This window comes from Balaenoptera acutorostrata, chromosome 2 (genome assembly GCF_949987535.1).
Source record: "Balaenoptera acutorostrata chromosome 2, mBalAcu1.1, whole genome shotgun sequence".
Taxonomy (NCBI): domain Eukaryota; kingdom Metazoa; phylum Chordata; class Mammalia; order Artiodactyla; family Balaenopteridae; genus Balaenoptera; species Balaenoptera acutorostrata.
In genome coordinates, this window is record NC_080065.1 from 46300562 (window position 1) to 46327307 (window position 26746).

The 26746-nt window shown below is 38.2% G+C and overlaps 1 protein-coding gene across 5 annotated transcripts in view; it reads right to left on the reverse strand.

The window, feature by feature from the left end:
* The window catches only part of SLC38A9 (solute carrier family 38 member 9), a 104849-nt gene extending 79778 nt beyond the window's left edge, over window positions 1-25071 (reverse strand). Inside the window, exons 1-2 of one of the 5 annotated variants that reach the window (XR_009007147.1) lie at window positions 24699-25071; window positions 6590-6736 (exon numbers count right to left, since the gene is read on the reverse strand). Coding sequence is in view for 1 of the 5 variants with exons in the window: in XM_007195597.3 (XP_007195659.3) it covers window positions 6590-6702 (113 nt within the window). In the remaining 4 variants the exon portion in view is untranslated. Of the gene's footprint in view, window positions 1-4716; window positions 4883-6589; window positions 6737-24698 lie in introns of those variants that run through there. The other 4 variants (XR_003621799.2, XM_007195597.3, XM_057540683.1 and 1 more) reach the window with 4 other exon arrangements.
* Between the last annotated feature and the right edge of the window lie 1675 nt (window positions 25072-26746).

The following is a 26746-nucleotide window of genomic DNA, read 5'->3' on the forward strand; positions in this document are numbered from 1 at the left end:
GAAGCCATAGAAAAAATATGTAATAGACTTTTGGAGACAATTTCAGACTAAGACTAAAAAATAATAGGCAAGCCAAAGATACATAATCTCAGTATGTTATTTTTACATCAGTTCCTTATCTTTGGGTTACAGTCATCCATTAGGCTTTTAACAAGATCCATAAATTTCATGTGCTTCCATAACTTTAAAATATTTGATTTTAAGTCTGTTTGTTAAAAGGAGTTTCAATTTTCTTATTGTACACTTGCAATTGGTTTCATTGCTTTTGCAGTAATAGTATAATTACTTGTGAAAGGAAAATCCAAATGGAGTTGGTATTACTGACAGCTCTCGAAAATGGAGCTGGGAAGCCATTAAGGAATTGTGACTTATGCATGTCTCAGCCTGGATGGAGTGTGACCTTTTGACCTTACAAGCAAGTCATCCAGAACATCTGCCAGAAACTCAAGATACTTATTGGATCCTTACCCTAAAATAACTAGTGACAGTCTATCTACCTGTAGGACCCCTATCCTAAAACAACTTGTGATTCCTTAAGGATAAATCACAATTCTTCCCAGGCAATTAACAACCTTGTGGCTTTTTGTCTTTATAAGCCCCTGACTCTTTCTCTTCCTCAGAACACTTTCAGGATTACCCAAATCTGTGTCTCCCGAATTGTAATTTTAAGACCCCCCCCCAATAAACTCTTTTCTTATTTGCAGCCCCCTGCATTACATTTTGGCTTACACACTAAAAGCCTTTTCAACTATATACTTGGAGATGTTATAATACTGAGTAGACAGAGAAAGATGCTAGCCCAACTCTTCATACCCTTTCCTCCCAACAAAACACACTTGATTGGCACTAATGAGCACCAAACTCATTAGGCTCCCTCTTTCTTCAGGCTTGTCCAAATAATGTCAATGAGGGAGGAAGAAAGGGAAGAAAATAAAGCATTAGTTTAGAGGCAAGGAAGGAAACAGCAAAATTAGACAGACCAGAGAGAATAAGGAAAGAAATGGAAGCAACTCAGGTAAGCAGATATGTATACAAAAGGATAGTTAAGCAAACAAAGACATCTGGAAAGAGAGACAAAAGTAAAAGAACCTGTGAACTTGAGAATAAAAAGGTTCTGATGGGACTAGAAATAAGATCCCATTCTAACAAAGTCCATAGTTAGATTTATTTATTTATTTATTTATTTAAATTAATTAATTTATTCTTGGCTGCATAGGGTCTTTGTTGCTGTGCGCAGGCTTTCTCTAGTTGTGGCGAGAGGGGGCTACTCTTCGTTGCGGTGCGCTGGCTTCTCATTGCGGTGGCCTCTCCCGCTGCAGAGCATGGGCTCTAGGTGCATGGGCTTCAGTAGTTGTGGCATGCAGGCTCTAAAGTGCAGGCTCAGTAGCTGTGGTGCACGGGCTTAGTTGCTCCACGGCATGTGGGATCTTCCCGGACCAGGGCTCGAACCCGTGTCCCCTGCATTGGCAGGCGGATTCTTAACCACTGCACCACCAGGGAAGTCCCTTTAGTTAGATTTAAAGCATCTCTGAATCCATGGCCAGGGTTGCCCTCTTCAAGCATTTAGCAAAAAGAGTTCCACTGGAGAAAAATAATGGTGGAGAGTGGGGAGAAGAGAGGTTAGAGAAGTGGACTAAAAAGGGAGAGAAAAGAGGAGAGAGAGGAGAGTAGGGAGAAAAGGAGGAAGGAGAGGGAAGGGTACAGAAGTTGTAATACAATCAGCAAGTTGGTATCAGCTCCATGGCACTGATAAATGGTTAAGGGCCCTGGTCCTGTCTATTTAACACGGATGGCAAGTTCCTCAAAATGCAATTTATGCAGCTCTGGAAACCAACCCTCTTGGGAAAACTACTTTTCTAGATCTGTATAAATCCCCAACTATGAAACTACCAAGCCTCAATAATCACTCCCAATCACTGTTATTGGTCCAGGGCACATTAATAGATAAACTCTTCACTTTGTTATGTGCCCCCCCGACCCAGGACCACAAATACCAAAAAGAATCAATTCAGGCTGCTATTCAGTGATAGTATTATCGACAGATGAAAGTGAGAGAGGCCAGTTTACAGATGTGTAGACAAGTAGACACTGTAAAAAAAAAAAAATAGGGGCCATAAGCATGCTTAGTATGTTTGAAGGGCACCCGGAACTGCCTATTTTCAATGTCTACCTCTACCCCACTGGCTTAGCAGAGTACTTGAAATGTTATCAATTAGAAAAATCTAACCTTTAGGTTAGGCTTTTAGTTAATTAATTAATTAATTTCTTTATATACATTTATTTATTTTACTTATTTATTTTTGGCTGTGTTGGGTCTTCGTTGCTGCACGTGGGCTTTCTCTAGTTGCAGTGAGAGGGGGCTACTCTTCATTGTGGTGCGTGGGCTTCTCATTGCCGTGGCTTCTACTGTTGCAGAGCACGGGCTCTAGGTACATGGGCTTCAGTACTTGTGGTGCGTGGGCTCAGTAGCTGTGGCTCGCGGTCTCTAGAGCACAGGCTCAGTAGTTGTGGTGCACGGGCTTAGTTGCTCTGCAGCGTGTGGGATCTTCCTGGACCAGGGCTCGAACCCATGTCCTCTTCACTGGCAGGCGGATTCTTAACCACTGTGCCACCAGGGAAGGCCTAGGTTAGGCTTTTATATTCTAGGATTCTCCTTATTAAAATGCAAACAGCCATGGAAAAGTAATAGACTAGGTCTTTGACACATCAGATTGTTTGCCATCATAACACCGAAACAGACAAAAGAGCCCTGCACGGATAGGACAGATAAGCACTAGTGAATAAGGGGAGGAAGAAAAAGTATAATTTACAAAGCACTGTCTAGAGGAAATTTTTGAGTGAATTCCCTGAGAAAAACTGGGCACATAGAGAGGAGCAAGAAAGCCCTAAGTCCTGGGAAAAAAGGAAGAGGAAACAGAGTTTGAGAAAATGGAAAAAGGGAAGTTCAAAGCCAAATTAACCACTTCACAGTTTGGTTTCAGGCTGGCTGGGGTAGTCAACTCCCAAAGGTCATAATCCCAGAGCAGCAGCAAAGCATTAAGCAATCCTGAATACCAGGTCTAATATTTGGTTACCAGAAAGTCTGGGAAAAGCAGGAAAACAATCTCTAAGACCAGTGATTGCCAACGGAATATTATCAAATACAGTATAGCAGATTTCTAAACCTTCCTGCCCTGCCACCCACATTCCTCACTCCACCCCAAACCAGGTAAAAAAACTAATAGGGGAGGGGAGGGGAGGAGAGGGGAGCGGAGGCATGCAGAGGGAAAAGTGGATTTGTGTAGTTTGCAAAAGTTCCCCAAATAATCCAAATAATTGTGACATGTATCATTCCTCTACAGTGACAAGCTCCTTCCTTCACCTAAGTCTAATTAGACCCCAGGTCCAACAAAATGATAAGCAGGTCCAGCACGTTATCTTTTAGCCCAAAGCAGTTCTTAAAATTCTTATATTTGAACCGAAACATGACTTTGACTGCCACCTAGTGGAAGAGATAAAGTCAACCACGAACTAAACTGAGGATAAGCAATCTAAAAGTATCAAATGTTGTTCTTTATATTCTAACAGCCTAAGACAGTTTCCAAAAGTGTGGTTATATGTAAGATGATTTTAGGTAGCACAAGGATAAACGCTATTTTAACTACTTGGCATTTACTGCAATGCATATTAGAAAAATGTATAAACAATATTTCATCATTTCACAAATACATGATGAGGCTAAATTAACCCTAATTTTTCAAAGTTAATAAATTAAAAAAATATTAAATTATAATATTACACAGGTGGTACTGGGATATCACCAAAGTCATAAGGTGACTCTAAAATGACTGAAGTTTTGGAAATAGTTGTCTAAGTTGGTTCTTCTAATTGAAGACACTTTTCCCTCACTGTGTCTGATATTTATGTATATAAAGTGAAATAACCCATATTTTAGTAGAAATAACAATGTTTTAAGGTACTCCAGTTTTTTCCTCATCAAATAAGTTTCTGAAATTATTTCACAAGCAAATTAGCATTCAATACTGCTAAACCCCTATAAATATTTGCCTTCCTTAAAACATGCTTACCTAGATAGTTATCCTATGATTGAAAACAGTTGATTCCCTCTCATTTTGACAAGTTTCATTATAGAAAATATATTTCCATTTAATCTACACGGTTAAACAAATTCTCAGAGAACTGTCTGAACTCCTGCCAACCTACTGCAGTGGAATACACTTTAATGACCTATGTTCTATTGTCACAGTGGTCAATTATTTATCATAGAATTTAGAGGTTTCAAGAAAATCCTGAGCATTTAATCAGCACTCATTAGTCCCTGTATTCACTGATACTGGAACATATAAGTGAAAATTACAAGATTCATTTCATCATCTTCTCTGATGGCCACCTTAAATGACAAAGATAAATTTCTCATGTGATAAATTTCACACTGCTCTAGCTGCAAAAAAGACTAAAAAATTAAGTATCTGGAAAATAAACCAATCCTCCTTCATCTCCTGGATTGGAAACTACTTAGACCCTTAACACTGCTGGCAAAGAAGAGGTGGGGTTGTTGAATAGCTGGGTATTTACCGAACAGTAATCTGCCACAGGTCCCACCTCAAGCACTCAGTTTCCTTCTGAGGAGGCAACCATCTTACAGTTTCCTATTTATTCCCCCAGAGTCATTTATACATATTTGCATAATATATAACTTGTTGATTTTGTTTTTACCCAAATGGTAGTATACTATATACACTGCTCTGCACTTCACTTTTTTCATTTAACAAAATAAGTTGAAGACTTGTTCCATTTTGATATGTAATAAAGCCACTTCCTTCTTTTCAATGGGTGAAAAATATTCCATTGTATCAATGTGCCATAATTTATTTATCCAGTCCTGTAAGAAAAGACATTTTAGTCGTTTTCAATCTTTTGCTATTATAAAAAATAGTGCATTAAACAACCTTGTACATATATTATTTGACATTGCAAATTAATGCTTAGAAATGAAATTGTTGGGCCATGTAAACTTTGGAATTCGTTGCTAGCATGTTTTTTGGTGAGGGGCAGATCACATTAATTTTATGGATTAAAATTTAAGAGCATGACATTTTATTTTAGAGTCTTCCCTACTGAGAGCAGTATATGCCTTTTTGTTACATGTCTTATCTTATTAATTCTAATATGCACATTTAATCATTTCTTTTTTTTTTTTTTTTTTTTTTAATCATTTCTAAAATATGGATGCATCTCATAATCCAGGTAACTGTCACCTGTGATCGCTTCAGTCATCAAACCATTTAGGGACCATTTAAGGAAGAAATGTGAGCCACAGTGTCTAGAAAGCTTTCTGTGACACTTTCTGGTAAGATCAGGAAAGTGCAAGCATCAAAACTAAAAAGTGTCAGTGACTAGGAAGAAAATTCTTTCAAGAAATGTTACACTATCAATGTTCTTAGTGATACTAAGAACAATTTTGTGTGGGCAGGAAAAAAACACTGATTTTGATGACTGCAAGTCAAAAAGTGATTCAGAAGAATCAGACTCTATATGCGAAGAATCAGATTTGTAATATCTTAACCGATATATTTTGTTTATATTTTTACTTTTATAATTACAAGAGTTCTTCTAGTAAACATCAAAATAAAATTCTAAGTCCAAAGAAATTGTTGCACCAGAGGTATGGGTAGCAGTTTATGTTAGTATTATATTAAAAACAACAACAACAACAACAGGGACTTCCCTGGTGGCGCAGTGGTTAAGACTCTGCGCTCTCAAGGCAAGGGGCCTGGGTTCGATCCCTGGTCAGGGAACTAGATCCCACATGCATGCCACAACTAAGAGTTTGCATGCCACAACTAAGGAGCCCACCTGCCACAACTAAGACATGGCGAAACCAAATAAATAATAAATAAATAAATATTTTAAAAAAAAAGCAGCACAATTTATAATCAGCATCTCAGATTTGAAGAAATACTCTACATATTATTTTAGGTCTCTCAGTAGTATTTTAAAGTTTCTCTCATATAGATTTTGCACATCCTTAAGGCTATTCCTATGTATTTTGTCTTTTTCTCCATTATATTTTCTCATCAGAATGCTATTTATTTTTGCCTGTTTTGTAAACAACCACGTTACTGAATTGTCTTACTATTTATAATAATTTTTCAGTGGATTCTTTTGGGTTTTCCAGGTATGCAATGAAATAAATTTTAAACTCTAATTATCTTAAACTATCTGCTGGAATTTAAGCTCAATGAAGGTAAGGATTACGTATTACTTTTACTGTTCTATCCCCAGCACCTCGCATGTTACCTTGCACAAATCAGATAATCAATATATATTTGTTAAATGAGTTATATGCATCTTACTTCATAAAACTTACCCCAACCACCCCTGACAGACAAGTGGAGTTTAGTCTAAAAAGTCAGATATAAGTGAGAAAAGAGTATTTATATTTATTCTCTACCACATACAAACATACAGATTCTGTAAGAAACTGGATATTTTATAATCAAAGTTATATATATTTGGTTATAATTAGTTCTATATTAATAATTAAAAATCTTAATTATAAAATAAATATTTTATTTTAAACACTTACCTTTTGGATCTTATATCTGATGAATCAAACTGGATATTCATAGGTCCAGGATTTATTTCATTATCTACCTCAGGGATGAGAAGATGGCTAGAATCACTATCCATATTTGCCATTTTTCTCAGACTCTAAGCACTGAAGAAGTCAGTCCTATAATAAATCAGAAAAGATATATAATTTAAAGTTTAATTTAAACAATATTTTACTATTAATAGGTAATACATTTGCATGCATAAGAAATTGAAAAAACACAGGAATTTGCTGAAGATATCTTAATGAGCTACATGCCTAAAATATTTATATTATCAGAAACTTGTTAAGTTGAAATGGAGTTACTGCTTATTTTTCAGCTTAGTAAAAAAGAAGCAGGGCAATCCATTTCCAGTAATAAAATAGATTAGGCTACTTGGACTCATTTTCCTGCAGAAAACAACTAAAAATACTGGATAAAATATATATATATATTTTAATCGGAGAGCTCATAGCTTCATTTTATTTATTTATTTTTTTGGTCTGTGAAATATATTAAAACTTTGCTGATGACAGTTGGAAATCAAAACATTAAAACTTTTAACATAATAAAATAGCTGTGTTTGTGAAGATTTTTTAAAAGTTTCCTAAACCAATAAGAGAGAAAAATTAAAAAGTAGTGAATATAATACAAATTAAACATCAATTGAAAATAGGAGTCAGTGTGTTAAAAAAAAATTAAGACGTTGGTCAGGTATAAAGGAGGTCATCTTAAATTTCTAATACTGTTACAGTATGTACAGCACAGCTGAGGTAGGGTGATGGACAATATGACCTCTTGAAGCCCTTTACAATCTTTTTGTTGTTGTTGTTATTTTTTTTAAATTTAATTTTATTTAGTTTTTTATACAGCAGGTTAGATACAATATTTTTTAAAAGTTTTTGAAAAGCACCTTTTAGTAAGGAAAAGCAGGCCATTTGTAGGTGAATTTAAGGAACCTAGAAAGTAAGTAGCTCAAAGAAGTTGCTTCTGATCTGAGGGTATTTTCTGTGCCAGGAGAAACTGGGCTGAGGTTTTCAAGACCTTGTGAAGTATTAAGAAAATAGAAGACAAAACCCAAGATTCACCCAAAGTAAGGAACGATTGTAGTAAGAAATCATCTCCTCTCCCTACTTCCCATACAGCTGGGACTACAAAGAACTTTACCATCAGATTAGGAGTTAACAAGAAGTAAAAGTGCCTCACTGCCTCACAAAGGAATAACAAACAAGTTTTCTTTGACACTGAGTACAGCCTGTATGTGTATGTGTGTGTGTGTGTGTGCGCATGCGCTTGAGGGAAATATTATATACCACAAACTGCACCTCATGTGGATTTGCAAGGTGATCAAAGAACACTTAAAGCTGTGAATATACTTTCAGGTTACTTGCTTGGTAGAGCTTATAGGTAACTGGCCGAAGCAAATGTAAATCTTTTCTATGAGGATACAGAAAAGATTGATCCTAGGCCTCAAAAAAGACTTGCTAACAATCTTTCAAGAACAATGAACAGTACATAGCCCAAAATAACCTAGCATAAAAAGAAACAAAGTACTGGGCTTCCCTGGTGGCGCAGTGGTTGAGAGTCTGCCTGCCAATGCAGGGGACACGGGTTCGAGCCCTGGTCTGGGAGGATCCCACGTGCCGTGGAGCAGCTGGGCCCGTGAGCCACAATTACTGAGCCTGCGCATCTGGAGCCTGTGCTCCGCAACAAGAGAGGCCGCGATAGTGAGGCCCGTGCACCGCGATGAAGAGTGGTCCCCGCTTGCCACAACTAGAGAAAGCCCTCGCACAGAAACGAGGACCCAACACAGCCATAAATAAATAAAAATAAAAATGTAAAAAAAAAAAAAAAAAGAAACAAAGTACTATTAGTGAGAACCAGAAGAAACAACAGAAACAGATCCACGAAGGCTTCAACTACAGGGATATCAGAATAAGATTATAAAATAATTATGCTTCCTATGTTTAAACAAATAAAGGAAAAAGTGGACATTTTCAAAAAGTAACAGCATGTTTGAAAAGGACCATAATGAATGTTTAGGCCTAAATAAATAATAAAAAAGAAAAAAAATAATAACACAAAATGTAATAGCCAAAATTTAAAATGCAGTGGATGCATTTTAAAGTTGAAGAGAGGGCGTTGGCAACATGGTAGAATAAGAAGCTACCTTTATCTTTCTCCTTCAACCAGTAAACCAGTAAAACATCCACAACGCAACAAAGGTGCCTCTGCCCAACATACTAGGATGCTGGAGAATCCCACACATCTGTACATCTACGAGTGAGTGGACTGGAACACACAGAGGAGGGGGAACTGAGGGAGGGAGAAACCAAGGGAAGAGCAAAGGCAGTGCCTGTAATCCTACCCCTCTGGCTGCAGCAGCTGAGACTGCAGCCCCAGAGTACCGGGTAGCAGCAGGGGAGGCGGGGCACATGACTCCTGCCTCAATAGCCCTCATGGCCACAGAGGGAGAGACGGAGAACCTTACAACACTGAAAACAGCAAAGGTGCCCATGCAATCCTGGCTCTTCTTCCCTTTCATCTCCCTCCCCCTGCAGTGTCAGAGTCTGCGACTCAGGAGATCCTGGATGCGAAGGAAGAGTCCACCATCCTGGCTGGTGATGCCAGTGACAGTAGCAGAAGCAAGGCACCAACAACCCTGGAGGCACAAGAAGCAATAATGAGGGCCCAGAGTAATGCCACTAACAGAGGTGATGGAGGATGGAGAGTAAGGGCTCAAATATAACCAGAGTTGGCTCAGGTGAGAAAAACCAAAAGATTGTGCTATAGCACCATCTACTGGAAAGCAAAAGAAAGGCCTCAATTTCTAATCTGTTTAACCCGTTATAATCAAGCAAAAATGTAAAAAAAAATAAAATGTGGCTGCGGAGAAACAGCTCATCAGGCACCATGAACCACAGTAACAGTGCACTACAAAAAGAAAATGACATTTTGTGACTTTCTGTCTGAATTATAAAAAGAAAAAATCCCACAAGGACTCAGAGGCAAAGAATATACAAATCAATTTTCACTGCAAAGTAAAGGAGCTGTTACAGTGGAGGATTACTGGACTGAATGTCAATATTGTGACATAGTATGAGTGTGTTTCATGTTTGGTAATTGCAATCATTGTTGCTTTTGTTGTGGTCATCCATGTACAATGCTTGGTGTCAGTCTATTTTATCTCTTGTAAAAATAAAATACAGTGTGTGTGTGTGAAAAAAAAAAAGAAAATGACAGTTCTCCAGAAACCAATCATAAAGTCATGAAATATTGTGATCTAATTGATATAGAATTCAAAATAGCTGTTATGAAGACACTCGACAAGCTACAAGTTTTCTTGTAGAAAGGCAGTTTCAATGAGCTCAGGAATAAAATTAATGAACAGAAGCAATACTTTAACAAAGAGATTGAAACTAAAAAAGACCTAAACGGAAATTCTAGAGCTGAAGAATTCAATAAATGAGATGAAGAATGAATTAGAAAGCACTGGAAATAGAGCAGACCAAATGGAAGAGAGAATTTGCAAGCTTGAAGACAGAAATCTAGAAATGATACAAGAGGAAAGAGAAATAAGATTTTTTTTTAAAATGAGTAAATTCTACAACAGCTATCTGATTCTTTTAGGAAGGGCAACATTAGGGTTAGTGGGTATCCCAGAAGAGAAGGGAACAGAGTTTATTTAAAGAAATAATAGCTGAGAACTTCCCAAACCTGGGGAAGGAATTGGATATACAAATCCATGAAGCTAAGAGAATACCTAATTGCCTCAATGCAAAAAGACCTTCTCCAAGACACATTATATGAAAATCATCAAAAGTCAGTGACAAAGAAAAAATTTTAAGGGCAGCCAGGGGAAAAAGGATGATAACCTACAAAGGAACCCCCATTTTACTATCAGCAGATTTCTCACCAGAAACTCTACAGGCCAGGAGGGAGTGGGATGATATTCTCAAAATACCATGAAAGATAAAAACTTTCACCCAAGAATACCCTATCCAGCAAAGTTATCATTCAGATATGAAGGAGAAATAAAGACTTCCCCAGACAAACAAAAGCTGAGGGAGTTCATCAACACTAGACCTGCCTTATAAGAAATGTTGAAAGGAGCTCTTCTACCAGACACTAAAAGGCAAAAGTACACAGAATTTTGAGTAAGGTGATAAATAGACGAAATCAGAAAATTGCAACTCTTTATTAGAATAGGTTTGTAAACACTTTATTATAGTGTAAAGGTTAAAGGGCGGGAGTAGAAAAAAATTTCAATTTGGTAACAAACTCACAATATAAAAAGGGATAGTTTGAGACAACAAAAACACAAAAGGGGAAGAGGAAAAGGACAGAATCCATATAGGTAAATGCAGCTAAGATGCTATCAGCAGGGACTTCCCTGGTGGCGCATTGGTTAAGAATCCGCCTGCCAATGCAGGGGACATGGGTTCAATCCCTGGTCTGGGAAGATCCCACATGCCTCAGAGCAACTAAGCCCATGTGCCACAACTACTGAGCCTGCGCTCTAGAGCCCGTGAGCCACAACTACTGAAGCCCATGTGCCTAGAGCCCATGCTCCACAACAAGAGAAGCCACCACAATGAGAAGCCCGTGCACCGCAACGAAGAGTAGCCCCCGCTTGCTGCAACTAGAGAAAGGCTGCGCCCAGCAACAAAGACCCAATGCAGCCAAAAATAAATAAATAGATAAATAAATGAAATTTTTAAAAAAGATGCTATCAGCAGAAAAAGGACTATTTTATGTATGACAATTTTATACAAACCCAATGGAAACCACAGAACACAAATCCAGAGCAAAGACATGACACATAAAAAAAGAGGAAACTGAGAAAAACATCATAGAAAAACACCAAACCAAAATGGTAGATGGAAACAGAAGAAAAAAGAAATAATGGAGATGTAGAGTAACCAGAAAACAAAAGATAAAATGGCGATACTGTCTTCATCTATCAATAATCACCTAACTGTAAATGGACTGAATTCACCAATTCAAAAACACAAAGTGGCTGGATGGGATAATTCATCAAGAAGATATTACAGCAAAGTGATTCAGTTATACATATGTGTGTGTGTGTGTGTGTGTGTGTGTGTGTGTCTGTGTGTGTTTACACACACACACAAACATATATTCTTTTTCAGATTCTGTTCCCTTATAGGTTATTACAAAATATTGAGTATAGTTCCCTGTGCTATACTTCAATAAAAAATTAAATTAAAAAAAAATCACAGTTACTAATATACATGCACCTAACATAGGAACACCAAAACATATAAAACAATTATTAACAGACCTAAAGGGAGAAATTGAGAGCAACACAATAATAGTAGGGGACTTTTAACACCTCACTTACATCAAAGGATAGATCATTCAGACAGGAAGTCAACTGAGAAACAGGGCCTTATATGAAATGTTAAACCAGGTGGATTTGATAGATTTGTACAGAACATTCCATCCAAATGCAGAATACACATTCTTCTCAAGTGCACACGAAAATTTCTCAAATGATAGACCATATGTTGGGGCACAAAATAAGTCTCAATAAATTTAAGAAGATTGAAATTATATCAAGCATATTTTCCAGTCACCATGGTATGAAACTAGAAATCAACTACAAAGAGAAAGCTGGAAAATATATGGAGACTAAACAACATGCTATAGAACAACTATTGGGTCAAAGAAGAAGTCAAAGGAGAAATCAAAAATTACCTGAAAATAAATGAAAATGAAAATACATCAAACCAACATCTTTGGGATGCAACAAAAGTGGAACTAAGAGGGAAGTTTACAGCAGTATAGAACTACCTTAAGAAACAAGAAAAATCTGAAATAAATACTTTATCTTTCACCTAAAAAAACTAGAAAAAAGAGAACAAACAAAACCCAAAGTCAGTAGAAGGAAGGAAATAATATTGATCAGAGTGGAAATAAGTGAAATAGACTAAAAAGGCAATAAAAAAGATCAATGAAACTAAGAGCTGGTTCTTTGAAAAGATAAAATAAACAAACCTTTAGCTGGACATAGTAAGGAAAAAATGCTGATAAATAAAACTACAAATGAAAGAGGAGAAATAACAACAGATACCATAGAAACAAAAAGGATTATAAGAGACTATGAACAGTCATACACCAACAAATTGGACAACCTAGAAGAAGGGGACCAATTCTCAGAATCATACGATCTTCCAAGACTGAATCACAAGGAAATAGAAAATCTGAATAAACCAATCACTAGTACAGAGATTGAAACAGTACTCAAAAAAGCTTCCAAGAAACAATAGTCTGGGGCTTCCCTGGTGGCGCAGTGGTTGAGAATCTGCCTGCCAATGCAGGGGACATGGGTTCGAACCCTGGTCTGGGAAGATCCCACATGTCGCGGAGCAACTAGGCCCGTGAGCCACAATTACTGAGCCTGCGCGTCTGGAGCCTGTGCTCCGAAACAGGAGAGGCCGCGATAATGAGAGGCCCGCACACTGCGATGAAGAGTGGCCCTCACTTGCCACAACTAGAGAAAGCCCTCGCACAGAAACGAAGACCCAACACAGCCATAAATAAATAAATAAATAAATAAATAAATAAATAAATACCACCCCCCCAAAAAAAAGTTTAAAAAAAAAAAACAAAAAAACAATAGTCTGGGACCAGACAGCTTCACAGGTGAATTCCATCAAACATTCAAAGAAGATTTAATACCTATCCTTCTCAAACTCTTCCAAAATACCGAAGAGGAGGAAATGCTTCCCAACTCATTTTATGAGGCTAACATCACCCTGACACCAAAATCAGACAGAGACAACATAAAAAAAGAAAAATTATAGCCCAATATCTCTGATGATCATAGATGCAAAAATTCTCAACAAAATATTAACAAACCAAATACAACAATACAGTAAAAAGATTATATGCCATGATCAGGTGGAATTTATTCCAGGCATGCAAGGATGGTTCATTATCTGCAAATCAATCAATGTGATATACCACATTAACAAAATAAAGAACAAAAACCATATGACCTTATCAATGGATGCAGAAAAAGTATCTGACAAGATTCAACACCCATTTATGATAAAAACTCTCAATAAAGTGGGTATAGAAAGAATGTACCTCAACATAGTAAAGGTCATATGTGACAAACCCAGCAGCTACACATACTCCATGGTGAAAAACTGAAAGCTATCCTCCTAAATCAGGAACAAGACAAGAATGCCCCCTCTCACCACTCTTATTCAACATAGTATTAAAAGACGGCATCCATCCATCTCCTTCTTCCTACCTCTCTGGATGCTCCCCCCACCCCTGCAGGCAGCATCCTCAGTCCATCCTCACCGCCCCTGTCCACATGATGGGAACAGTGGTGGGTCTTGCAAGCATGTCCCCGAACTGGCCTGCATCGGTCGGTCGGGGGAGGCGCCTGTTCCACCTAGGCCAGGGGTCTCAGGTCGAAAGGCAACATTCCGCCAGAGGAAGTGGCAAGAGGGAAGGCGGGGGCGCCCCTTGTAGCACTTCCTGCCTTGGTGCACCACGTCTCTTCCACACCCTGCCATGGGCCCAGCGCACAGGCTGGGATGGGGAAAGGGGAAAGGCAAGTGCGGATGGTGGGGGCATTGGAGGGCGGTCCCACGGATCCCTTTCCTGGGGGGAACTTTGGGCTGGAGGGCAGGAGCAGCATGTGTGTGCTGCTGAACACGTCTGTACCCGGGTCCTCTGCCACCCCTGGCATGGGGAGTGGGCCAGGGGGCCTGGTTGGTTGCGGCCTTTGTGCTTTCCCCCTCCTCTAAAAAAAAAAAAAAAGCCCTAGACAGAGCAATTAGGCAAGAAAAAGAAATAAAAGGAATAAAAGAAATAAAATAAAGAAATAAAAGGAATCCAAATTGGAAAGGAAGAAGTAAAATTTAATAGTCTGCAGATGATATGATACTACGCATAGAAAATCCTAAGGACACCACCAAAAAACTACTAGAACTCATCAATAAATTTGGTAAAGCTGCAGATACAAAATTAAGTCTGTTGTGATTCCATACACTAACAATGAACTATCAGAAAGAGAAATTAAGAAAATAACTGGGGGCTTCCCTGGTGGCACAGTAGTTAAGGATCCACCTGCCAATGCAGCAGACACAGGTTTGAGCCCTGGTCCGGGAAGATCCCACATGCCGCGGAGCAACTAAGCCTGTGCACCACAACTACTGAGCCTGTGCTCTAGAGCCAACAAGCCACAACTACTGAAGCCCAAGCACCTAGAGCCCATGCTCCACAACAAGAGAAGCCACCACAATGAGAAGTCTGCGCACCACAACAAAGAGTAGCCCCCGCTCGCCGCAACTAGAGAAAGCCCGTGTGGAGCAACAAAGATCCAACTCAGCCAAAAATAAATAAATTTATTTATTAAAAAAAAAAAAGAAAATAATTGCCTTTACAATTGCAACAGAAAGAATAAAATACCTAGAAATAAATTTAATGAAGAAGTTGAAAGACCTGAACAATAAAAACTATAAGACATCATTAAAAGAAATTAAAGACACAAGTAACTGGAAAGATATTCTGTGCTCATAAATTCAAAGAATTAACATTATTAAAATGTTCATAATACCTAAAGAAATCTACAGATTCAATGCCATCCCTATCAAAATCCCAAGCACAATTTTCACAGAAATATAATAGCAAAAAAAAAAATCTAAAAAATATATAGAACCACAAGACTCCCAATAGCCAAAGCGAACCTAAGAAAAAAGAACAAAGCTGGAGCTATCACACTCCCTGATTTCAAACTATATTACAAAGTTACAGTAATCAAAACAGATGGTTTTGGCAGAAAAAGATATAGATCAATGGAACAGAATTGAGAGCCTGGAAATAAACCCACACTTATATGGACAATATATGACAAAGAAGCAAAGAATATACGATGGAGAAAGGATAGTCTCTTCAATAAATGGTGTTGGGAAACTGGACAACCATTAAAAAAAAAATGAAACTATGCCACTATTTCACACCACACACAAAAATCAAGTCAAAACTGATTAGACTTGAATGTAAGACCTGAAACCATAAAAATTCTAGAAGAAAACACAGGCAGTAGGCTCTTTGACATCAGTCTTAGCAATATCTTACTAGATATGTCCCCTTAGGCAAGGGAAACAAATGGGACTACATCAAACTAAAAAGCTTCTGCACAGCAAAAGAAACCAATAACAAAATGAAAAGACAACCTACCAAGCTGGAGAAGATATTTGCAAACCATATATCCAATAAGGAGTTAATATCCAAAATATATAAAGAACTCTTACAACTCAACAACAAAAAAACCAAACAACCCAATTTTTAAAATGGGCAGAGAAGATAAATAGACATTTTCCAAAGAAGACATACGGGTGGCCAACAGGCACATGAAAAGATGTTCAGCATCATCAATTATTAGGGATTATTAGGGATCAAAACCACAATAATATATCACCTCACACCCATTAGAATGGTTATTATCAAAAAGGCAAGAAATAACACATGTTGGTGAGGATGTAGATATAAAGGAACACTTACACACTGTAGGTGGGAATGTAAACTGGTGCAGCCACTATGGAAAACAGTATGGAGATTCCTCAAGAAATTAAGAATGGAAGTACCATATGATCCAGCTATCCCACTTCTTGGTGTTTATACAAAGAAACACTAATTCAAAAAGATATATGCACTCTTACGTTCATCGCGGCACTATTTTCAATAGTGCAAGAAATATTTCCAAAGTACAGAAACAACCTAAGTGCCCAACAATGAATGAATGGATAAAGAAGGTGTGGCATATACATACAATGAAACACTACTCAGCCATAAAAAGATGAAACCTTGCCATTTATGACAACATGGATGAACCTTGAGGATATTATGTTAAGTGAAATAAGTCAGAGAAATAAATACTGTGTGATTTCACTTATATGTGGAATATAAAAAACAAAACAAATTAAATAAATAAATGAACAAACTAAACAAAAACAAACACATGGATACCAAGAATACTGAGTAGTGGTTATCAGAGGGAAAGGGGCAGAGAGAAGGGTAAAGGGGATCAACTGTATGGTGATGGATGGAAAGTAAATTTTTGGTGGTGAGCACACTGTAGGGTATACAGAAGTAGAAATATAATGAACAATTTTATAAGCCAATGGTACCTTAATAACAAATAAATCTATAAATAATACTGAATAAATAAAATTAGCAACCTTTATTAAAGAAATTGAAGAGAAAATTAATGTACTAGAAGATAAATCAGAAGAAGTTATCCAGAACACGGCAAAGAGAGAGAAAAAAAAAAGGCAGAAAATGTGGAAGAGAGGTTAGAAGACAAGAGATAGAATAAGAAGGTCTAACATGCATGTAATTGGTGAACCGGAAAGAGAGGAGATAGCAGAGGTAATACTGAAGAGATAATGGCTTAGGATTTTCGAGAATTCATAAAAAATAACGATCTACAGATTCAAGAAGTTTAATGAATTCAAGCAGAATCAATAAACAATATGTTACAGAGTTGGAAAAAAAAATTAAAATTCCAGACCAAAGGGGGAAAAGATCAAGTGAAGTTCTTGGAATTAAAGTGTACTAAAGCCCTTGTATTGTCCAGATCAACATTACACTTTGATGTGATGTATGGTGTAATTTTAAAGGTAACTACTCACATAATAGAAAACAATATATAACTTATAACCTAGGAGAGGGAGAAAGGAGAATGTTAAAAAATAAATGACCTAAAGAAAGGTAAGAAAGGAGAAAAAAATGTAAAAGAGGTAGGACAAATAGAAAGCATAAAATAGATAAGATCCTCCCATTCTTTCTTAAACCCATGCTAATCAGGTTATCTTCCCCATCACTACACAAAACCTGCTCTTATTAGATCACCAACACCCTCCATATTAGTAAACTCAATTTCTCAGTCTTTAACTTGTTTGCCCTATCAGAAATATTTGCCACAAGGAATCACTCTCTTCCTTAATAAACTGATTCAACAGGGCTTCAGGTTTTTCTATATCTCTCTGGTCCCTCCTCCTTTTCTGTCTCCTTTGCTCACTGTTTGCTCCTTGTCTCCAGGCTTCTTAAAATTTAGAGTCTCGGGCTTTTCTGGTGGCACAATGGTTAAGGAATCCGCCTGCCAATGCAGGGGACATGGGTTCGATCCCTGGCCTGGGAGGATCCCACATTCCATGGAGCGGCTGAGCCCGTGCGCCACAACTGCTGGGACTGCGCTCTGGAGCCTGCGAGCCACAACTGCTGAGCCCGTGTGCCACAACTGCTGAAGCCTGCATGCCTACAGCCCATGCTCTGCAGCGGGAGAGGCCACTGCAATGAGAAGCCCGTGCACTGCAGCGAGGGGTGGCCCCTGCTCGCCACAACTAGAGAGGGCCCGCGTGCAGCAGTGGAGGCCCAACGCAGCCAAAAATAAATATATTTATTTTAAAAAAAAATTGTAGTCTCAAGGGTCAGTCTTTGTACTCTTCTCTATTTACTTCAATTTTAAGGTAATGTTATCCAATCTCATGGTTTTAATATCGTCACTTGTGTTATACAATTCAGTAGCCACTAGTCACAAGTGATTACTTAAATTTATATTAATTAAAATTAAATTTTTTTTTTTTTTTAAAGGATTTTCTTATTTATTTATTTATTTATTTATTTATTTTTGGCTGTGTTGGGTCTTCGATTCGTGCGAGGGCTTTCTCCAGTTGCGGCAAGCGGGGGCCACTCTTCATCGCGGTGCGGGGACCGCTCTTCATCGCGGTGCGCGGGCCTTTCTCTATCGCGGCCCCTCCCATCGCGGGGCACAGGCTCCAGACGCGCAGGCTCAGCAATTGTGGCTCACGGGCCCAGCCGCTCCGCGGCATGTGGGATCTTCCCAGACCAGGGCTCGAACCCGTGTCCCCTGCATTAGCAGGCAGATTCTCAACCACTGCGCCACCAGGGAAGCCCTAAAATTAAATTTTTAAAAATTCAGTACCTGAGTCACTCTAGCCACATGTGGCTAGTGGCTACCATATTGCACAGTGTAGGTATAAAACATTTCCATTATTGTAGAAAGTTCTATTGATCTAGATAATGACAAATTTCACATTATATTTCTAGCCAAAACTTCTCTCCTAAATTTCAGACTTGCATATCCAACTACCGACTTAACATCTTTTTAAAAATTGAGATATAATTGACATATAACATTATACTAATTTTAGATGCACAACATAATGATTTGGTATATGTATATATCCAACTTAACGTCTTTACTTGGATATAATAAACAAGTGGAACCTGTCTAAAACTGAACTTTTGACTTTTTCCTGAAAAGCTACCCCATGCATTGTTTTCCTGATTTCAGTTAATGGTATTTCTATCCTTCTAGTTGCTCAAGCTAAAATTCTTGGAATCTCTCATAACTTCTTTTTCTCAGTCTACATTCAATCCATTAGGAAATCTTGTTGGCTTTCCTTCAAATATATCCAGACTCTGACTACCATCATTTGTTACCAAGATTTCTACAGTGGAGCTCTCTGTTTGTACCCTTACAGTTTACTCACCACACAAGCAGGTAGAGAGTTGTAGAGTGGTATAGTAAGGAATTTGGCCTCACCCAGTTGGTTGTTACAACTGAGGGAAGTGCTATTAGCACCCAGTGGGTAGAGACTAGGGATGTTGCTAAAGATCCTACAATGCACAGGCTAGCTTCCTACAACAAAGAATTACCTAGCCAAAAATGTCCTGAGACTGAGAAATCTGCCCTAAGGGGGAAAATAGGAGGTTGTGTTAGGGAAAGATAGGAAGGGACCTTATATGGTAATGGCAGTATTCTATTTCTTTAACTTGATTGTGGTTACATGGCCATTTGGTTATAATTATTCAACATATTCATGTTCGATGCACTTTTTTGTAGGATGTTGTATTTCACAATTATTAAAAAAAAGGGAACTCCATAAAATGAAGTAAACAAGTTTTAACACAAAACCAAGTGCTTTATACCTTTTATTCTCAACCTATAAGTTACTATTATTACCTTCACTTTATAGAAAAGGATACAAAGCAAGGAGAAGGTAAGTAATTGATTACAAAGTTAGTAAGTGGCAGAGTTCGAATTCAAGCCTACACAGTTTAAGTCCAGAGCCTGTATTCTTTGCCACTATGCTGTGCTGTTTTTCCTGTTCTTTGGCCTTTCCTCCTCTCTTTTATCTTTCACCTTTACTTCTCTTTCTTGTTACAGCCCAAACTACTCAACAAGTATAGTTTTATTATTGCTGTATTTGTTTAATGGAGTTTAATGTCCACTGATCTTATTTTTCTAATTGTAGCATTTACGGCAAAGTAGAAAGAAAATGGGGTTTCTAAGGGAGAGTCCTATATTTGCCACTCACTACCTGTGTAATTTAAGACTAACCATTTAACCTCCACGAGACTATTTTCCCATTTGCAAAATGGAAATAATAACATCCTCTTCACTGGGGTGTTTGAGAATTAAATGACATGATGCATATTATACTTAGTACTTTGTAATGGGAAAATAAATGTTCAAATGTATTATTATTCCTTTCAAAAACCAAATAAAAATACTTCTTTTTTTAAAAACATATGCAGCCTCTTGAGTTTTTTCCTATTTTTTTTAAATGAAAAATTCTTCTTAGTAACAAAGAGCTAAGCAAATATTGCCAACATGCCACTATTATGTGATAGAGATGTTGGTAACATGTTTTATTCCCCAGCATGTGTTTTCTTTTCTGTTTCTTTCCTTTCCATTTCCCTATTCTGCTCTTCTGTGTTTCTGTTCAACAATTAAGCCAAAGCTCTCATTAACTTAGTTCTACTGAAGATAAATAATGTTAAATAAAAATGTTAAAGTATTACCTTATAAAGTAATAATAGTAATTTTAACAGTAACTTTTCAAAAAAGGCAAAACCAAATACAGTTGACCCTTCAACAATGAGGGAGTTAACTGTGCCTCTGCAGTTGAAAATTGGTGTATAACTTGACAGTCAAGTATCTGCAATTCTGCATCTGTAGATTCAACCAATCACGGATGGTGTAGTACTGTAGTACATAATATTGAAAAAAACCCACATATAAGTGGACCTGAGCAGTTCAAACCTGTGTTGTTCAAGATCTACTGTATTACCATTTCCAATCAAGAAGGGCCTTATTTCTGTATCTTATAAAGAGTATGAACATAAAAATGATGATCTATTTTAAGATGAGACAACTAAAATACTGAGTAATGGTAAACTCTGAACAATATATTCATCCAACAAGTTCTCAATGAGCCTCTACAAGGTACTGAGGTACTGAGAAAAATAGAAAGAAAAAAAAAACTCATGGTCCCTATCCTCAACAAACTTAAAAAATATAATTTATGAAGTCAAGAAGTCAGGTAACTTGTCCTAAATCACTTAAATAATAAAACCTAGCAGGATGCTAATAACCAATTATGAATTTCTGTTCTTCATTTCACTTTTAGCTCATATCTACACCACTTGCTAGTCATGACTCCCAAATTAGCTTTGTAATAGATCAGTGCAAGATTTATTCTTTTAAGGTAAAAAGTTTAGTTGACTGTTTGAAACATAGAGCCATATAACGTATATATTCAAATGTGGAGCATCAGAAATGATCTTGAATATAAAGTGTACACTGTTCAATAGCAATTGTTACTAAAATCTCACTAAGATAAAAGGAACTGTGAATAAGCTAAGTAGTTTCATCCTAACAGTTAGCTGATATGCAAAAACAGAAGCTTGATTTTTCAGTTCCTTTTTTAATGTAATAAAACTGATTAATAATTCAGTTGACTTCTTTGGTCTTAAGTATTAAAACTAAAGGCAGAATTGAGATTACTTTGACCCACTAATTTACAAAACTAGGATTGACAGTCCTATTAAATATCCTTAGTCTAAAACTGTCAATTTCACTAAATAACTTGAAAAAAGTATCCCCTGGATGTAAGGAGTAAAAACATTCTATATAAAATATTAATGAAAACTATATTTTAAATTAAGGTGGATATCTAAGATCAGCAACAACTCAAGGATGCCCACTCTTGCCAATTTTATTCAACATAATATTGGAAGTCCTAGCCACAGCAATCAGGCAAGAAAAAGAAATAAAAGGATTCCAAATTGGAAGGAAGTAAAAAGGTTAACACTTTGCAGATGACATGACACTACACAAAGAAAATCCTACGATGCCACCAGAAAAGTACTAGAGCTCAACAATGAATTCAGTAAAGTTGCAGGATACAAAATTAATATAGAGAAATCTGTTGCACTTCTATACACTAGAAATGAATTACCAGAAAGGGAAATTAAGAAAACAATCCCATTTACCATTGCATCAAAAAGAATAAAATACATAGGAATAAACCTATCTCAGGAGGCAAAACACCTATACTTGGAAAATTATAAGACACTGATGAAAAAAATTGAAGACAACATAAACAGATGGAAAGGTATACTGTGCTCATGATTGGAATTAATATTGTTAAAATGACCATACTACCCAAGGCAATCTACAGATTATTGCAATCCCTATAAAAATACCAAGGGCATTTTTCACAGAACTAGAACAAAATATTTCACAATTTGTATGGAAACACAAAAGACCCCGAATAGCCAAAATAATCTTGAGAAAGAAGAACAGAGCTGGAGGAACAATGTTTCTTGACTTCAGGCTATACTACAAAGCTACAATACTCAAAACACTATGGTACTGGCACAAAAACAGACAAATAGATCAATGGAACAGGATGAGAAAGCCCAGAAATAAACCCATGCACTTACAGTCAATTAATCTGTGACAAAGGAGGCAAGAATATACAATGGAGAAGACAGTCTCTTCAATTAGTGGTGCTGGGAAAACTGGACAGCCACATGTAAAAGAATGAGATTAGAACATTTTCTCACACCATATACAGAAATAAACTCAAAATGGATTAAAGACCTAAATGTAAGACCGGAAACCATAAAACTCCTAGAGGAAAACATAGGCAGAACACCCTCTGCCATAAACCACAGCAACATATATATATTTTTTTGATCTGTATGCTAAAGCAGAGGAAATAAAAGCAAAATAAGACCTAATCAGACGTAAAAGCTTTTGTGCAGCACAAAGGAAACCACCGGCAAAAAACAAAGAGACAACCTACTGAATGGGAGAAAATATTTGCTAATGATATGACTGATAAGGGGTCAATACCCAGAATATATAAACAGCTCATACAACTCAACAAAAAAACAAACAACTCAATTTAAAAATGGGCAGAAGATCTGAATAGACATTTTATAAAGAAGACAAACAGATGGCCAACGTCAGTAATCATCAGGGAAATTCAAAACCACAATAAGATATCACCTAAAACCCATTAGAATGGTTATCATCAAAAAAGTAAGAAATATCAAGTCTTGGTGAGGATGTAGATATAAGGGAACCCTTATACACTGTTGGTGGGAATGTAAATTGGTGCAACCACTGTGGAAAACAGTATGGCAATTTCTCAAAAAACTAAAAATAGAACTACCATATGACCCAGCAATTCCACTCCTGGGTACATATCTGAGAAAAAATGAAAATACTAATTCAAAAAGATACAGGTACCCCAATGTTCATTGCAGCATTATTTACAACTGCCAAGATACGGAAGTAACCTAAGTGTCCATCAACAGATGAATGGATAAAGAAGATGTGGTATATGTATAATGGAACACTACTCAGCCATAAAAAAGAATGAAATTTTGACATTTGCAACAACATGGATGAATGTGGAAGGTATTATGCTAAGTGAAACGTCAGACAAAGACAAATACTGCATTATATCACTTATATGTGGAATCTAAAAAATAATACAAACTAGTGAATATAACAAAAAGGAAACAGACTTACAGATACAGAGAACAAACTAGTGGTTACCAGTGGAGAGAGGGAAGCAGGGAGGGGCAAGATACGGGTAGGGGATTAAGAGTTATAAACTATTATGTATAAAATAAATAAGCTAGAAAGATATATTGTACAACACAGGGAATACAGCCAATTTTTTTTGTTTTTTACTTTTATGCTCGTATCTTTTAAAAAAATACTATAAATCATTATTTTAATTTGTAATTCAGGTATACCCATCCTCCTATGCTGTTTACCCTTTATTGTAACTATTTAGGGTATTATAAAAATCACAATAAACAGCATTATTTTTATGTATGTAACTGAGATATGTAGCATTTAAGATTGAGAGAAGAAATCTAAGGCTAAATGTTTTCAGAGCTCTAGTGGGCATACAGTGGGTAAGGAAAGGTGAACTTTATTTTCTTCGAGGCAAAGAAACTATAGGTGACATCTTAGCTTGCTACCAACCTTTATTCTAAATATGAAGTTTGTAGTTGTTTGTGAGGCAAGGAGATTTTTGTTCAAGTTAAAACAAGGGTTTCTTTGACCTACTGCAAAGTGTAAAGCCTTTCCCTTCAGGGGCTGCCTGTTACCCTGCATATGACAAGCAGTAAGAAGATAAAAGGAGGGGAAACAGGTTCTAGAGTTTGCTAATCTACTGATCTCAGCAATAGATTACGGTATGGCTTGAGAGTCATGAAAATTAGGTTTTAGTCAAGCTGGCCATTAACCGGTTGTCTGGTGGTGAGCGAGCCAGTTTCTTCAACTCGGTGGACTTAAGTTTCCTCATCTGGAAAATGAGAGAATGCGCTTGACTAGCTGCTCTCAAAGGCCCGTTCCAGCTCTATTATTCCAAGACAGGAAGATGTCAAGCCACCTACTATGGGCACTGTCTCTCACAATCGAGCCAGGGAAAAGCGTGACGAGGACTTACCTGTCTCAGCCCTCACCCCATCTGCGGTCCTAGCTCAAGGCACCAAAGGAGCTTCCTCCCCACCTCCCCTCTCTAGCTCTCTCCTACTCGGGATAGAGAAGGGCGCTCCCATTCCCGCAATTCCCCCAATTCTCCTCCTCCCTCCTCCTCTCACTCGGGTGTTCACCCACGGTAACCCTGCCTTTTCCCGAAGGTCCGGCAGACACCGAATCCCAAAGCCCCTCGAGTTCTTTCTCAGCCTCCGACGGAGGCCCTAACTTGCTCTCACCCGAGCCCTGTAGGAACGCGCGCCGCCTCTCCGGACCGGTCTCCGCGGGCCCCGGCTTTGGCCTCACCGCTCCCGCAAGAAGCCACTGTTCCGAGGCGTCTCCCTAAAGAACTTCCCCGGGTAACAGCCGACTCCGTCGCAAGCTCAGCCTTAGCAGCCGCGTCCCTCCTTTCCCTCCGCTCCCTGCCGGGAGATGAGTTTGCAAGACCCGGTACGTGCTCTACCTGAGCAGGCCAAGCCCTTAATCTCAGAGAGCTCGGCGGGAAGGAGGACCCCCCTCCCCCAAACTTCTCAACTTGCTGCAGCAAGGCTTCTCGTCCCCTGAACAGGAACAGGCAGCGGCCTAGGCCGCGGGGGCCAGCGGGGGATAGAGTTCTGAGAGCGCTAAGCCGGCTGCCGCAGTCAAACCTCCCGCCGCCGCGGACTACAACTCCCAGAGGGCTCTGCGACAGCCAACACGCCTCCCGCCGCAGAGCCCAGCCCTACGGCTTCGGAAGGAAGGGCGGCGCAGGTGGGCTAATCGCGTTTTATCTGCAGCCAGACCTTTGCGCCAGAGTCAGTTGCCTGTCTGCCCTTAAGGCATCTAAGAGGAGGGACGCGATCTCCTGCAGTCCTGACCACCCCGGAGGCCACCTGAGAAAGGACTGATGTGACATTTCCATCTAGGGCTGACCTCCCATTATCTGTCTGTCATCTCAGGCTGTTCTGGCTGGTGCTCTGTACTCTCATCACGTGCTTGCACCCTGTGGACACCAAGGGAAGCTGGTTTGAAAAAAAAAATTGTTAGATTTGGTACTTTCTCTCCCTTGTCTAGACATTTAGGTTTGTTTTTTGTTTTTTACGTGTTGGCAGTTTAGTCTCTAGGCTAAAAGAGGGGCTTTGGTAGGATTTTAAGCACCCTCTCCCCATCCCTAACAATTTCTCCGACAGCCACCCCAAATAAACATACAGTCTAAGGAAAATTGGTGTGCTTGTTATAAAAAGTCAGCTTAAGGTAAATCTCCTGAAAAGCATATGGCAATACCTAAGTTCTTCTTACGTAGGAAGCCGGTGGCTTTTTTTTTTTTTTTTAAGCAAAACAACCAGGAAAAATCCAACAATGTAGTGTAATGTGTTAATCCCAAATGAAAGAAGCCAAATTTAGCAAATAGTTAAAACTGAGTGCCAAGCATTTTACATAAAATACCTCATTAAGTCTTTACCGTGATTCTAGAAGTGTATATTATCCCTATTTTACAAATAAGGAAATAGTCCTAGAGAATTTTAAGAGTTACCCAAGGCCAAACGTCTATCAAGTGGCAGAAGATCTGGAATTCAAACTGAGGTCTTCTTCCAAAGCCTATGCTCTCGAACTCTGCCTCTATTATTGAGGGTCTGACAAATGCAAGGCAGGTAATGTGATGAATATTGCCTTTAAGGCAGATAAAAGTTATTTTGCTAATGGTGTCCTTATTAAAAAACTTTTGCAACTGCTTTTTAGCCTGCCTTCAAATCAACAGTACATTCTTTTGATAGCTCCAATGGTGGCAAAATTTTCTTCTTTCTCTGCTTTTCAGGCTGAAAAATATTTTTAGGCAAGGCTGAGAAGCACGAAAGTAGATGGTATGGAATGACGTCAGCGAAAATGGCTGAATAGGGAACTTGAAAACTCTCCCTCCACAAAAGCAACGAATAACTTGGTGAAACTGTCAGAATCAGCTTTTTTTTTGGAACTCTGGAATCTAATAAAAAACTCACAACAACCAGGGGAACACTTAAGAAAAGACTGCTGAATTTTGGCAAGAAAGCTCTGTGATTATCTCCAGCTTGCCAGTGGCCTTGAGGACAGCAGCCCACATTCCTGGTGTAGGTTGCTGGTACCAGAGAGAGTAATATGAACCTTATTCTAAAGGAGTTGTAATTTTGTGTTTTGACCTATCTGGTGGTGTCCTGAAGGTTTGGCTCAGGGCTTACCTTTGTTTCCCCAGCCTTGGAGCCTCCCAGGGCTGAGGCAGGATTGTCGAAAGGATTTAAAGCAAATGTATTAGCCACTGCCACCAGGGTAAGGT